The 16070-nt window shown below is 47.7% G+C and overlaps 1 protein-coding gene across 1 annotated transcript; it reads left to right on the plus strand.

Annotated features, from left to right (window-relative positions):
* The first annotated feature begins 756 nt into the window (after positions 1-756).
* LOC129548459 (pregnancy-associated glycoprotein 2-like) lies at positions 757-9993 on the plus strand. The gene is made up of 9 exons (XM_055414981.2): positions 757-845; positions 2132-2273; positions 3243-3360; positions 3475-3593; positions 4897-5090; positions 6015-6131; positions 7859-8000; positions 8085-8183; positions 9847-9993. The coding sequence occupies exons 1-9, from the start codon at positions 793-795 to the stop codon at positions 9991-9993; spliced, it is 1131 nt and encodes a 376-aa protein (XP_055270956.1). The 5' UTR covers positions 757-792.
* Positions 9994-16070: the final 6077 nt, after the last annotated feature.

A 16070-nucleotide genomic window follows, 5' to 3' on the forward strand; every position in this document is an offset into this window, starting at 1 on the left:
ACTCCAGTACTCTTGCCTAGAAAATCCCATGGACAGAGGAGCCTGGTAGGCTGCAGTCCGTGGGGTCGCTACGAGTCAGACATGACTGAGTGAATTCACTTTCACTTTTCACTTTCACACGTTGGAGAAGGAAATGGCAGCCCACTCCAGTGTTCTTGCCTGGAGAATCCAAGGGACGGGGGAGCCTGGTGGGCTTCCGTCTATGGGGTCACACAGAGTCGGACACGACTGAAGTGACTTAGCAGCAGCAGGCATCATAGGTGCCCCTGATCTCTGCCATTACACCCACTACCTAAAGCCACTCATATGTCCCTGGGCTGCCTCTGTAGTCTTCACGTTTCCATTTGACCTCTTTTCCTCCTAGCAATCAGCTCTTCAATGAGGACAGCAAACCATACCTCATGAACTGGCCAGGCAGACCACTTGAGATCATGAATGTCTAGCATGGCCCATAGTATTCATTTTTATGGTGTTCTTTGCAGTTATTTTCTACAAGTTGGCAAGTTTCTCCACGCCTTAGATGTCCATGTGCTTCACTCTGGTTTTCTACCCAAGCCTCAAGGAAGAGATCACAGTAGAATTCTCTGTATTCTGAGAATTTTCTAAGTCCATTCCCTAAGGACAAGGATGGAGATAAAAATTTTATCGAGAGCTTTGCATTTTTATCAGATCCGTTAGTGGCCTAAAGGGGACAGCTAGGGCAGGTTAGAGCACATATAACTAGAAGCTCCTGTCGCCACTGCATGCTAAAGAACGAGAGCTTCCCTGAGCACTTGGAGCCAGGAAAGGAGCATGAAGTGGCTTGTGCTCCTCGGGCTGGTGGCACTCTCAGAGTGCATAGTCATGTAAGTACGGGGACTGTGAGCAGCATCATCTTCCTTTCTGGGTTAGAAAGAAATGGACTATTTCCCTGATAGTCCTAAAGTTCATCTCTTACTTATTGATAAGTACCTTGCTATAGGTACTTATCCTTGCTTATCTAGCCTTGGGCTTCCCAGGTGGTGATAGTGGTAAGGGACCCACATGTAAATGTAGCAGATGTAAGAGATGTGGGTTTGATCCCTGGGTCGGGAAGATCCCCTGGAGAAGGACATGGAAACCCTCTCCAATATTCTTGCCTGGAGAATCCCATGGACAGAGCCTGGCAGGCTGTGGCCCATAGGGTCATATAGAGTTGGACAGGACTGAAGGGGCTTATCACGCATGCATGCACCTTGCTATAGAAACTGTGGGTCCCGAGGGTCGAGGTTTGCATGGTCGCACAACTCTTGGACCCCATCACGTGGTGGCCTGCTGAAGATGGAACTCCTTGCAATTGTTTTGTGCACAACCTGTACAGACGTAGGTGTGTCCGTGGAACAGCACTTTCCTGCAGGTTATTCCAGGTGTCCTCTCTCCTCTCTCTGCTGCAGTGGGGGGATGTCTATGTCCACATCTCTGGGTCTCTCTCACTCACCTCTCCATCTCTTTGGAAGTCTCTGTGAGTGCAGACCTCTCCGTGTTGTTTTCTCTTCTTTGGTTTTTCAATTTTGACTCATCCTTGCTTCTTTAGCCTCTTAATTTCCCTAATTTGTTTCCTATCTCCTGGATTCTTCTCTCAACCCTCTTTTCCGATTTTTATTGGAGAAAGATTGGGAGAGCTACTTCTATGCAGTTTTACATCTGACACGCAGTGTGACCACATCCAAGTGACAATCGCCTTGAATTTCTGATTCCTTCCCTGTAAAAATAGGATAATGGTCCTCTTCTACAACCTTCCTCGAGAAGGATTCAGTGGGATGGCAACAGCAATGCTAATGGCTGTCATTGTTGAGCTTTGCTATACATCAGGTACATTATATCCATCGCTGCACTTACCTCCCAAATTTTCTATATGGAGGGTGGGAATCATTACATTCCACCTCTTTACCCAGGGGTAAGCTGAGAATCCAAATGGTCTTACCCAATGCTACACAACAGAACGTGTATTCAAACCTACGTCTTTGCCATGGTATTTGCATGGCATTCCGATAATAAGGTGACGCTCATAAAAACGCTTAGAAAATACACAGTGCATTACAGTATCAGTTATACCTTAACACGGACAGCTAATTGTACCTTCTTTGTTTCTTTTCCTAATCCTCGGTGAAAGTTTGCCTCTAAGGAAAATCAAGACCTTGAGAGAAACCCTGAGGGAAAAAAACTTGCTGAACAGTTTCCTGGAACAAGAAGCTTACAGACTTTCCAAGAATGACTCCAAAATAGCTACTCTCCCCCTGAGGAACCATCTGGATGTGAGTTCGTTGGGAGGATGGCTCTCCACAGCGCCCCCTGGTGCTCTGGCCTAGCACTGTGCTTCTTCTGGAGGTGGTGGGTGGGATGTTGGGTTGGGGCTCCTGCAGGAGGCAGAAACAGTGGGGAACAGGGACCCCGTTCCAGAGGAGAAGGCATTCTCATCCTCAACTCTTGGTTTGTGGTGACTGGGCCCAGCAATGACCAGGTGGCAGGTAAACATCCATTTCTGTGTCAAAGATGTGTCATTAGTTTGAGGGAGATTGTTCCTTGTGAACTAAGTGGGCCACTCAGTTACAGATGAAGGGTGAGCCATCTCCTGTCAAAAGATAAAGCCAACTGCAAAGCAAGTTGAATGCAGGCAGAAGAATTCAGCTTCCACAGATGAAAGAATAACAGCAGTAAAAGTTACTGAATCCCTATCCCATATAAGGACATAAGAATCTAATATAGAATTCTAACAGTGGATATTGTTATTAGATTAGAAAAAAGGGCACATGTTGTCTTCAAGATTGTGCAGGCTAGTCTGAGGGAAAGGCAAAGAGTAAATATATGACAAATGAAAGGGTCACCTGTGTGGTGTTTATGGGATGTGGTCCGATTTTAGAAGGAATGGCTGGGATTGATCAAGGAAGACCTCCTGGAGAAGGAGGTGCTCAGGCTGGGTTTGAAGAGAAGTCTAGAGAGCTTCTCAGAGAAGGCGCCAGGACTTCCCTGGAGGTCCAGTGCTTATGATTCTGGGCTTCGAATGCAGAAGGCACTTTTTCAACCCCTGGTCATAGAGTGAATATCCTACCTACCACGTAGTGCAGGAAAAAATATCAAATGCAGGCACCTCTGAGAACAAAGGCTGTGAGTTGCATGTCGATTGGAAAGTGATCTCAGGAGACATGTGACACCCAGAGGGAGGCAGCAATGTGGGAATTGAGGGGAGCCAGATCTGCACTAACCCACCTCTCCTGGTCCCCAAGATTGCCTACGTGGGTGTCATCACCATTGGAACACCCCCTCAGGAGTTCCGGGTCGTCTTTGACACAGGCTCAGCTAACTTGTGGGTGCCTTCCACCACTTGTAAAAGTCCAGCCTGTCGTGAGTACAAACACCCTCCAACCCACCCATTTTTCTTGCCCTGACTCTCCCTTCTCCACCCTTCTCTCTGCCCTGTTTTGGCACCTGACTGACACTCATCTCTTGTGTCTGCAGGAACACACAATGCCTTCAATCCTCAAAATTCTTTAAGCTACGGGGAAGTAGGCAAGCCTATCAGCATCGTCTATGGATCTGGGATTTTTCGGGGATTTCTTGGCTCTGACACTGTTCGGGTAATGTGGAAACAAAAGCTGAGGACTGACTATGGAGGGACCACTGATTACAAAAGAGATACAGGACCAGCTGGCAGGACCGTCCCACCCTAACTCCCGTAGATACTGGCCATTTACCCACAGGATCCTGTCCCTGGGGAGACAGTCTCTGTAGTGACACACAAACAAATGGATTAGCTCACCCAGACAGTGGCTTGGGCTCTGGACTTGCAGCTCCTTTGCCCATGAGCAGCTCAGGTTTCATTTTGCTGGGAGCCAGAAGCAGGGGAAAAAGCACCGACTTTTATATTCTCAGACAGTGCCCGGCACTTTCGTGGTAATAACTTGCTTAAACCTGCAACAACCCCACACAGCAGGTGCGTTGATTAGCTCATGATACAGATGAGGAAACTGAGGTGCAGACAGTAAGAGCCCTGCTGAGGTCACACGTGTGGTAAGCAGTGGAGCTGGGCTGGCTTGTCAGAACCGAAGCTGGTGGTGGGTGTTTGGGGAAAGGATAAAACTGATCTGGGGACCCTGGGTGCAGTCAAGCATTTCAGGTATCCGGAGGAGGCCAGAGATGTACGGGGCCTGGTAAGTGTGTTCTCAACATATAGCGCCTTTGGGAGTCTAATAAAACCTATAGCCTCCCTCCCCCAAACTACCTGAGTAGTTCGCCTCTCTCTTACTCTCTCATACACACTCACACAAACACACACATACCCCAGAAAAAGGTATTTCCCAGGCAGCAATTTCATAGAACCCTTCCAGAAACATTGTATAATGGACTTCTGTCTTTCTGGGCAGATGCAGAATCCAAAATACATTACCAGCATTTCACACAAACAAACACATACCACAAAAAGGGTATTTCCCAGGCAGTAATTTCATAGAACCCTGCCAGAAACATTGCATAATGGACTTCTGTCTTTCTGGGCAGATGCAGAACCCAAAATACATTACCATCAATTCAGTCCGCTTCTGTCAATTCAGAGACGCCAGGGAAGTCTCTCCTGCTCTTTACTCGTTTTGTCCACAAGGGGGCACCATTGGGTCCTGGCCTGACTCTTAGTTGCCCCACCCTTACAGAAGCCGTGAGGCCAATTTGACTCACTCAGATGGTGTTTTTCAAGGAGCAGATATTTTAAAAATCCACAGACTCACATATATAGAACCCAAATTCCCCTCCCAGCTCGGTCTAACCATCTGAGATCTACCGAGGACACAGAAAGACCTCAGATCTCTGCGGTGCTAATGGCATCTCTTCCTCAACCCTAGACCCACTTAACAAACCTTTACGTGGGAACACTCTTCTCGCCCACAGATCGGGAACCTTGTTAGCCCTAAACAGTCGTTTGGCCTAAGCCTGGTGGAATCCGGATTTGATTTTGTACCCTTTGATGGCGTCCTGGGCTTGTCCTTTCCCTCCATCGCCTTCAAAGATACCATCCCCATCTTTGACAATTTGTGGTCGCACGGTGCCCTTTCTGAGCCTGTCTTTGCCTTCTACTTGAGCAAGTAAGTCTAAACTGGACAATCCCTCTCTCCAAATTAGTTGTAAGATGCTTTCAGTTGCATGAAAATTATGAAACAATTGACATAGAAGTATCTTGAGAGATAATCTAACCCAGGATAATTATGGCCCCAGAGCCCCACCTGGCTTCACCACTGCCTTTTATAAATAAAGTTTTATTAGAACACAACCATGCTCCTGGGCGCAAGAGCCGGGGCTTAGTGTAGGGGGAGAGCAAAAAGTAAGACTAATGCAAGGTGTCAGGATACGAGTTGTAAGAAAAGGCAGCAGGATTTGCTGATGAATTTGACATGAAAGGGAAGAGCGGGATGGTGGAAATCTTTCCCTTCTCACTAACATTTCACTGGGCACCCAGGACCAGCTACACAATTTGCAGGATCCAGTGCAAAAAGAAAGAGTGGGACCCAAAACAAAAGTGTGGGACGCCTTTTTCAATAAGTATTGGGAATTTCAAGACAGGGCGAGCAGAGGTGGGGGCCCTGCTGAGTGTGGGGCCCAAAGGACAGCACAGGTCACGGGCCAGTGAAGCCAACCCTGGGTGACTTGAAGCCACACCCTTACTGTTTCAGGCCTTGATTTTTCTGAAAAATACAGGCTGGACAAGGGGGAAGCCAAAACCATTCAGCACACTAACCTCTGAGGGTATCTGAGCACTCAGGTCACAGGAGTTCCAGGCCCTCTTCTGAAGACTGAGTGGATGGAGACCAGCCAGGTGGCCCAGCTTCAACCTCCTCTGTGCCACTCATTAGTCAGCGACCGACCTGGGTCTGGTTCTCCATCCCTCCTGGATTCGATTTCTGCATCTGCACATGGGGACCTTATTGGGGCCTTGATGGGTGGATGAGCACGGCTCTCAGACAGCGCTGCTGTTACCGTCCTCAAGGATCTCCCCTCTCTTCTCTCTGCAGAAACAAGTCGGAGGGCAGTGCGCTGATGTTTGGTGGGGTGGACCACCGCTACTACCAGGGAGAGCTCAACTGGGTACCAGTGTCCGAAACTCGCTACTGGAAGATAAGCGTGAACCAGTGAGCCTCTCCCTCTGAGGGTCACCGCAAGTGATGCTCCCACCTCTGTACATGGACACAGGCAGACACACAAATCCACCCCCAGACACACAGTCAACAGACATACACACCACCTACAACAACACAGACACACAGACACACATGCCAAGACACAAGCAGGCACGTACAAACATGCATAGCCAGCCAGAGACACACAAGTACACACACAGAGCCACAAATGAACACACATATAAACACAGAAACACATAGATACACAAACCACCCATGGGTTCATAATCACCCCAGGCCTCCTGACCAGGGCTCTGAACAGGGTCCATCACACAGTCCAGAGAGGCCTGTGCAGCTGCGGGAGGACTGCACCCCAGAGTGTGAGGTGGGGAGCACAGTTAGAGGATCCTACAGTGTGGGGTAAAGAGGATCAGGGAGAATTTACTCGACCTGAAAAGAGCTGTGATAAGATCACCAACTGTCCAGGGCTACAAGGGACCAAGGAAGTTCTCAGTACAGATAAATGTCAGTTGAAAAACAGGGAAAGTCCTAAAGAAATGAGGAAAACTGGTCTCCTTAGGAAGAAGCTAGCCAGCAGTGGAGAGAGGTTGGCCACAGTCTTGGGACCCGAAAGAGACTCATAAAAAGAGACATCCCACCTCCCTGGGCACACAGTGGGGCAGGGGCTATAACTGAGAGAATCAGGAAGGTGGGATCCAGGAGTGGCTTGAGAAGAAGAGGCAATAATTGATGAGATTCTGTGTTTTACCCTCAGATAAAAGCTTACCTGTCCTTTGAGGTTCAGTGTCTAGTCAGGCATCGCCTGGTCAGGGTCTCAGTGTCTGAGCCCAGTGACACCCTCTCCCAGGGCAGCCGGCCTCCCCCACCCCTATGAGAATCTGCTGCCGCAGGAACCTCCGTCTTCACTGTGCATTTGTCCCATTGTTGGTGAGACGTGAGGTACACCTCTCTGGGTGGTCTTCATTCATTATTTTCACAGTCTTCTTTCACTCATTCAGCAGACAAGCATTGTGCATCCACTGTGCCAGGCACTTTAGGGCCGCGATGAGAATAAAACTTGCCCTCACATCTAAGGAGGCAAATGTGCAAGAAATGACACACAATGATAGTGAATTGTCACTTTGGTACATGCTGGACACGAGGGGCATCCCTTGTAGCTCAGTTGGTAAAGATTCTGCCTGTAATGCAGGAGACCTGGGTTTGATTCCTGGTTTGGGAGGATCCTCTGGAGAAGGAAATGGCAGCCCACTGCATTATTTTTGCCTAGAGAATCCCATGGGCAGAGGAGCCTGGCAGGCTACTGTCCATGGGGTCGCAAGAGCCGGACACGACTTAGGGAATAAACCACCACCACCACCACCATCAGACATGAGGAAGGGTCTACCTCATGTGTGACCAGGAGAGGAGACTGGCACACACCGGAGGAAAGACTCCCTGAAACCATGGCAGTTAAGCTGAATCTGGGAGATGAGGAGGATTAGCTAGTCAAAGGGGAGGGGGCTCTTCTAGGAAGGAAGAACAGCATGTGTCAAGGTGCAAAAACCTGGTATATTCAAGTACTGCATTCAAGGATGTCAAGGAAGGTGCCGTGATCAGGGCAAAGGAAAAGTCAGGGTAAGAGATGAAGCTCTGCTCAGGAGACATCAGGGAAGGGGCAGCTGTGAGGGAGGGAGCCTTCCGCATGACCCTGATGCCTGCTTTGTCCTACTGTCTCTCAGCATCAGCATGAACGGGAATGTTGTCGCTTGTCCTTGTGGATGCCATGCCATTGTGGACACCGGGACATCCCTGATCTATGGCCCAACAGAACAGGTCACCAACATCCACAAGCTCATGAAGGCCAAGCCCCAGAGTTCTGAGGTGAAGGGTCATGCCACAGGGTCACTCCCAGTCTCCCCACTTAATAAGGATCCTCTGGCCAAGCTCTCTCCTTCTCTCTAACAGTATGTGGTTTCATGTGATGCCATCAGGACCCTGCCTCCTGTCATCTTCAACATCAATGGCATCGACTATCCACTGCCCCCTCAAGCCTACATCACCAAGGTGAGGGGCCATCCCTGAGGGTTGGTTCTCTAAATTAGGGTTTTCAGGAACCCTTGGGCTACTGCTGAGAGGAGGGCACCCTCTGCAGGCCAAGCCACACCATTGAAGATGCTGCTGAGCCCCTTTGGCTGGGCCAGCACCTCCCACAAAATTCAACACCTTGAGAGTAGAGGACAGTCTAGAATACAAATCTTCCTGAAATAAATGTGGAGATACCACTCCATGATGGCATGGTGGGAGTCACAAGGAGAAGGGAACACTAAGGGCCTCTGCCCTCATAGATCTTCAGTTCAGCTAGAGCCCTCAGAAGCAGGATCATGGAAAGTCAGCTTTAGGGATCCCTAACATAGGACATGTGACAAGGGGGGTTGGCTGGTGGCAGTCCCTGTGTGCTGTCCCACCATAATGATTAACAGTCTCCCTTTCCTTCTTGAAATTATCCCAGTTACAATAAATTACATGGCTACCTTAGACCTTAACTGCAACATCCCCTTGCTAAGTCCCAGTTTCCGCTCTGTGAGTCAGGCTACCCGACCCCTCTGTGGGGAGGTTGGATGCTATATGAATAAAGGGTGCACAGTGATTGCTCAGCCCTGACGCAGGGTGGAGGCTTCACGTCAGCTCCCTGGAGGAGTTCATAGCAGGCTATTGGGCTCAAAGAAGGCTTTGAGGAAGAGAGGGAATTGCAGTAATTCTAAAACCCCTGACTCGGCGCCATAGGGAAGCCTGCTTGGATCTAGACAAATCTGCCCTGGATTCCATACAAATGACACCCCACTGTGCTCTGCAAAGGGACCCCGGGGACTTATTAGGGGTGATGAGGGCTATGGACCGATCAGTGGGGATGGAGACCAGAATAAGTCACCCAGCCAAGCCTGGAGTGGCCAAAGGCTGAGTGTGGGTCCCAACAGGCTTCTCAGAGGGCCTGAGTTAAGTCTTAAAGAATGCACTGTGAGCACTGCTTTGAGTGTATTTCACATGCATAACCAGCAGTGAGCTACTGTATAGAGAGGGAGATCTGCTCAATGTACGGGCGCAGCCTGGATGGGAGGGTGTCTTTGGGACAAGGATGCATGTATATGTATGACTGAGTCCCTTTTCTCTCCACCTGAAACTCAGAATATTGTTAATCAGCTACACTCCAAAACAAAGTTAACAGTAAAAACAAGAGCTCATTGTGGGGACCCGGGAGAAGAACAGGCGTTCTCTGCTGAGAAAATGAGGAGCAGGTCCAGATTCTAGAATCTGTACTGCAGTGTGGCTGACCTTCAGCGTTGCCTTAAGTTCTGCTGCACAGCTAAGAGGTTTAGCTGCACATATACAAATATACATACTTTTCCATTAGTTAATGAATAAATATTGAATATAGTTCCACGTGCTATAAGTAGCACTTTGTTGCTTATCATTCCTCTGTATATTACTTTGCATCTGATAATTCCAAACTCCCAATCCTCCCCTCCCCACACTCCTGCCGTATGGCTACCACACGTCTTGGCGCTTTTTGGTTTGGGATGAGCCCTCATATCCCCAGCTGCTGAGAAAAATCACCTGATACTTACCAAAAGAAGGAAACAAAACCAAGAAGTGTGCCAGGTCTGGATATTGAGGAGGGAGTCACAGCTAAGTGCACAGGGTGACTGGTGTGTGTCTCTAACTCCTTCAGGTTCAAAACTCCTGCAGTAGCATCTTTCAAGGGGGCTCAGAAAGTAGGTATCAAAGCAACTGGATCCTGGGTGACGTCTTCCTGAGGCAGTACTTCTCAGTTTTTGATCGAAAAAATGAAAGGATTGGCCTGGCTCCAGCAGTGTAAAAGCTTGGACTGGTTCAGGAATCAGGCCGCTCCTAACACACACTCGCTCACACTAGGGCACTCCTGCCCAGCGAAGCTGGTGAACTGTGTTTGGTGCTCTGCAAACCCTATTCTCACTAAAGAATAAAAAGTTTCACTCTTAATGGTGCTAAAACAAATGGGTGCCTCATTTTGGGTCTGGGAGGTGCATCATAATCAGGGAGGATCTAGAACCAAGTCTGAACCACAAGTGAGAGGAGCTCAGATCCAGCTGGTTTCAAGGAAAGGGGAGACTTTCAGAAGAACACTGGAGATCCTGTACACAGGAACCAGAGCAGACAGAAAGATCTCAGTGACTGAACCCAAGAAATCAGAAACCTTCAGCTCAGTCTTTCTCATCCTTGCTCTTTCCACTCGCTCTTCTTTGATGGTCTTAGGCTAATAACCTTCTTCCTTAAGGCTTCTACACCTAGTGAGGGAGTCCAAACCTACTTGCCCCAGGGTTTTCATATTCCCAAGGCATCTAACTCATAAGGAAAGAAGCTCAGAGACATCAGGGTTCAAGGGAGTGCTCTGAATGGCCCACCTAAGATCACATCAACCATCCTGGCAGAGTCATAGGGTCCTATGAGTGGCTTTACATAGTCATGTGGCCCTGACCCAGCAACGAACATGATTGTCAGTTTCCTACGAAACTTAATAACTGGAGCTGGCAGGAGGCAGCCCCGAGGATAGTGACTGGGGGATGGTCTAGATCAGGGAAGAGTTTATGATGCTGCCAAATCCACCGCCTCCTCATTCAGAGGGATTATAGGGGGTAGTGAAAATATTCTATTCGTCACATCTTAGACGAACATTGGCAGTGGGGTTCTGGGTGAGGCTGCTCACACTGAGATGGTTCTCATTTGTCCCCCCACCTCAGTTACCAGCTCTCTGCCACTCACACCTGCTGTGACCTTTCCAGTCTCATTCCCATGTGACAGCCCCTGTGGATCCCTGAGCCATCCCCCTCCTCCAGGGTCCAGGACACCCTTTCCTTGGCCTACAGTGCTGTCGGGGAGATGGTGTCACTCATGTAACGGTGGGCCAGGGTGCACAGAGCTTTCAGCCTCTCTGAGCTTCCTTCAGGGCCAGAGTTACAAACCATTTGGTGGTGAGCTGCCATGGACTGGCACCTTGGGAGTAGAAGTATCACTTCTTTCCACCTGAGACCCTAGGTAGAGACCTAATCTCAGGACAGTAGGGATCAGAGATGCAGGGAGACTCAGGTAATGGAAGAAAGTGAAAAGAAGAGATAAAGTAGAAAACATACCCCAAGACAATGCATAGTAGGGGTCTTTACTCAGACAATAGAAACATCAGTGAAAGAAGTGTCCCCTGCCTTTCTTCATCTTTTTATTCAGTACAAATAATTACAGAGCAGCTACTATGGGCTTTCCTGAGGGCTCAGCGGGTAAAGAATCTGCCTGCAATGCAGGAGACACAGGAGATGCAGTTTAGATCCCTGAGTCAGAAAGATCCCCTGGAGAAGGAAATGGCAACCTGCGCCAGTATTCTTGCCTAGAAAACCCCATGGACAGAGGAACCTGGTGGGCCGTAGTCCAAGGCTCAGAAAGTCAGACACACTAAGCACCCAAGCACGTATTTTGCACCAGGTGCTGTAGTTGACCCCAGGGATAGAGGGATGAGTGATAAACCCAACACAAAGTTGTGGAGACAGATAAAGAGACAACCTGCAATGGGGAGGGCCAGATGGGGAAAACAGCAAAGGTGTGGCTGGGAGGCTGAGAGGAGTGAGGGGCTTCGGCTTCAGAGAGGCAGGGAAAGGCTGGCTTAGGGTGAGGTGGAAGACATTGACTTCAAGTTTGTCACCCTGCCCTGAATCACACCCCTAAACCTTGCAGTTTCCATCTGTGTGCAGAATGGTTAGCTGTGCCTGGTCCCTTTGGGATGGCACTGGATTATGATCGCTATGAGGGGAGTGAAAGAGGACCGATAGCAGAGCTGATAAAGGGGAGAAATGTGAGAACAGAATCAGTTATTTTTCTTTAACAGTAAATATCAGCAACTGGGCTTAAAGGTGATGTAAGTGACATTTGTGAAACTCATTGTCCAGATGTTCTCAGGGAACCATAAGGAATGATTTTCTAGATGAGAAATCAACAATAAAAGTAAGAATTCAAGTTCATTACATATGCTATCTCACTGTCTCCCCAAGATCCTTTGCAAGGTGTGACTCCCACCCCCTGAACTGTACAAGTGAAAGAAGTCTCCTCGGATCTTCTGGCTCTAGCACTGGTGTCAGACATCTAGTAGGCCCTCAAGAAATATATGTAGACTAAAAAATACATAAGTTAGTAGATGCTTCCACTAGATAACACAACTGCATCCATGTCAGAAGACATACCTGGTGTCAGCATGACTTCTGCTGGTGCTGTTCAGTCACTAAATTGTGTCCGATTCTTTGCCACTCTGTGATCTGCAATGTGCTAGGGTTACTTGTCCTTCATTATCTCCTGAGTTTGCTCAGATTCTGGCCTGTTGAGATGGTGATGCTACCTAAACTTCTCATCCTCTGCCACCCTCTTCTCCTTTGGCTTTCAGTCTTTCCCAGCACCAGGGTCTTTTCCAATAAGTCAGCTCTTCGCATCAGGTGGCCTAAGTATTGGAGCTTCAGTGTAAGCATCAGTCCTTCCAAAGAATGTACAGGTTTGATTTCCTTTAAGACTGACTGGTTGGATCTCCTTGCAGTCCAAGGGACTCTCAAGAGTCTTCTCCAGCACCACAGTTCAAAAGCATTAATTCTTTAGCACTCAGCCTTCTTTATGGTCCAACACTCACATCTGAACATGACTACTGGAAAAATCATAGCTTTAACTATATGGATCTTTGTCAGCAAAGTGATGTCTTTGCTTTTTAATACTCTGTCTAGGTTTGTCATAGCTTTCCTTCCAAAGAGCAAGTGTCTTTTAATTTCATGGCTTCAATCAACATCTGCAGTGATTTTGGAGCCCAAGAAAATGAAATCTGTCAGTGCTTCCAGCTTTTCTCCTTCTATTTGCCATGAAGTGATGGGACCAGATGCCATGATCCTCAATTTTTTTAATGTTGCTTTAAGTCAGCTTTTTCACTCTCTTCTTTCATCTTCATCAAGAGCCTCTTTAGTTCCTCTTTACTTTCTGCTATTAGAGTAGTATCATCTGCATATCTGAGGCTATTGATATTTCTCCTGGCAATCTTGATTCCAGTTTGTGATTCATCCAGCCCAGCAATTTCACATGTTGTATTCTGCATATAAGTTAAATAAGCAGGGTGATAATACACAGCCTTTATACACTCCTTTCCCAACCTTGGATCAGTCCGTTGTTCAATGTAAATTTCTAACTGTTGCTTCTTGACCTGCACACAGATTTCTCAGGAGATGGGTAAGGTCAACTGGTATTCCCATCACATTAAGAATTTTCTGAAGTTTGTCGTAATCCACACAGTTAAAGGCATTCACACAATCAATGAAGCAGATGTTTTTCTGGAATTCCCTTTGTCTGTGATCTCTGGTTTCTTTGCCTTTTCTAGATCCAGCTTATACATTTGTAGATTCTCAGTTCACATACTGCTGAAGCCTACTTTGAAGGATTTGAGCCTAACCTTACTAGCGTGAGAAATGAGCACAATCGTTAGGCAGTTTGAACATTCTTGGCATTGCCCTTCTTTGGGATGGGAATGAAAAGTGACATTCCCAGTTCTGTGGACACTGCATTGTTGTTGTTCAGTTGTTCAGTCAAGTCTGACTCTTTGTGACCCCGCAGACTGCAGCACGCCAGGCTTTCTGGCCTCTCTTCTTCTCCCATAGCTTGCTCAAACTCATGCCCACTGAGTTGGTGATGCCATCCAATCATCTCATCCTCTGTCGTCCCCTTCTCCTCCTGCCTTCACTCTTTCCCAGATGCAGGTTCTTTTCCAATGAGTTGGCTCTTCACATAAGGTAGCCCAAGTGTTGAAGCTTTAGCTTCAGCATCAGTCCCTCCAATGAATATTCAGGACTGATTTCCTTTAGGATTGACTGGTTGGATCTCCTTGCAGTCTAAGGGACTCTCAAGAATCTTCCCCAACACCACAGTTCAAAAGCATCAATTCTTTGGTGCTCAGCCTCCTTTATGGTCCAAACATCAGATTCATACACGACTACTGGAAAAACCAGAGCTTTGACTAGATGGACCTTTGTTGGCAAAGTCACGTCTCTGCTTTTTAATATGCTGTCTAGATTTGTCATAGCTTTTCTTCCAAGGAGCAAGCATCTTTTAATAGCATGGCTGAAGTCACCATCTGCAGTGATTTTGGAGCCCAAAATAAAGTCTGTCTCTGTTTCCATTGTTTCCCCATCTATTTGCCATGAAGTGATGGGACCAGATGCCATGATCTTGGTTTTTTGAATGTTGAGTTTTAAGTCAGCTTTTTCGCTCTCCTCTTTCACTTTCATCAAGAGGCTCTTTAGTTCCTCTTCACTTTCTGCCATAAAGGTGGTGTCATTTGCACATCTGAGGTTATTGATATTTCTCCCAGCAATCTTGATTCCAGCTTGTGCTTCATCAAGCCTGGCATTTTTCATGATGTACTCTGCATATAAGTTAAATAAGCAGGGTGACATCATACAGTCTTGATGTACTCCTTTCCCAATTTTGAACCAGTCAATTGTTTGATGTAAGTTTTTCCTTCTCGACCTGCATACAGGTTTCTCAGGAGTCAGATAAGGTGGTCTGTTAATCCCATCTCTTGAAGAATTTTCCACAGTTCGTGGTAATCCACACAGTCAAAGAATTTAGTGTAGTCAATGAAGCAGATGTCTTTCAGGAATTCCCTTGCTTTTTTTCTATTTGCAGTTGAGTTTGACAGTCCCAGGATAGATCCTCATTGAACAGGAGCCATCAATACCTTGTTCCCCACCCCCACCCACCCCCACTGACCTCAGATCTGAATGACTGTTCTGAGCCATTGCCAGTATCCCTTCCCACCAGGACATTTTGCAGCCTCCTGCTTGAGGAGTGGTGACCAAGTGTGCCACTCTGACCTCCATCCACTGGGGGTAGTTTAATTGCCTCTGGGCCTCACTATCTTCCACTAGATGGAGTTCCCTGTGTTCGAGGTATGTGAGCTGGATTTCATCAAGATAGAAAGAAGTGGAAAGAAGTTGAGGGTAAGAACACAAGCAGCAGGGGCCAGTGCCCAGAGACTCTGCATCCCACCCCATGGTGTGGGCCTTAGCAAGGCCCAGGATCAGAACCAGGAAACTGCCTCCTTGGTTCCGGCTGGTGCTTCTCCAGCTTTGTCAGCCCCCACACAGGGCTCTGTGACAAAGAGAAATGTTGGTCTCCCCACCCCCTCCCCCCTCCCCCATTCCTCCCATAGACTCGCTCCTCCTCACATGTGTCTCGCATGGAGGGACGTCAGTTGCTGATGTCAGGTGACAATCCACAGCTCACCCCGTGGTTGGGACAACTTTGAACTGGTTACTGAAATTTAAAAATGGGGAGACTTCAAGGCAATGTGGGTTTCTAGCTTCCCTTGGAGACCAGGCAGGTCTGGTCACACTGGGCCCGCCCTCTTACCTGTAGGAGGTGCCCGAGATAGGATGGAGTTTTCAGGGGACAGTGTCTCTGACATGTCTGCCTGGCCTGTGTTGGCATCTGGGTTTGAGAGTTCTGTGAGGGTGAAAGATCAGAGAAGACATCAAAACAGTGGAAGGAAGGAAAGAATGAGTGAAAGAGAAAAGAAGGAAAGAAAAGAAGAAGTTTCTTCTAATCCAGTTCTGAGAATGTAAAGAAATATTATGTTGTGTAAAAAAAAAAAAAAAAAGGTAGGAAATTCATGTGATGCAGTATTATTAACCAAAGTTTGGATTTTGTTCAAATCTCACAAAATTTTATGCTGCTGCTAAGTCACTTCAGTCATGTCTGACTCTGTGTGACCCCATAGACGGCAGCCCACCAGGCTCCCCCGTCCCTGGGATTCTCCAGGCAAGAATACTGGAGTGGATTGCCATTTCCTTCTCCAATGCGTGAAAGTGAAAAGTGAAAGTGAAGTCGCTCAGCCATATCTGACTC

The sequence above is a fragment of the Moschus berezovskii genome, chromosome 25 (genome assembly GCF_049115385.1).
Source record: "Moschus berezovskii isolate FMDL1 chromosome 25, NW_MosBer_1.0, whole genome shotgun sequence".
NCBI classification, from domain to species: Eukaryota; Metazoa; Chordata; class Mammalia; order Artiodactyla; family Moschidae; genus Moschus; species Moschus berezovskii.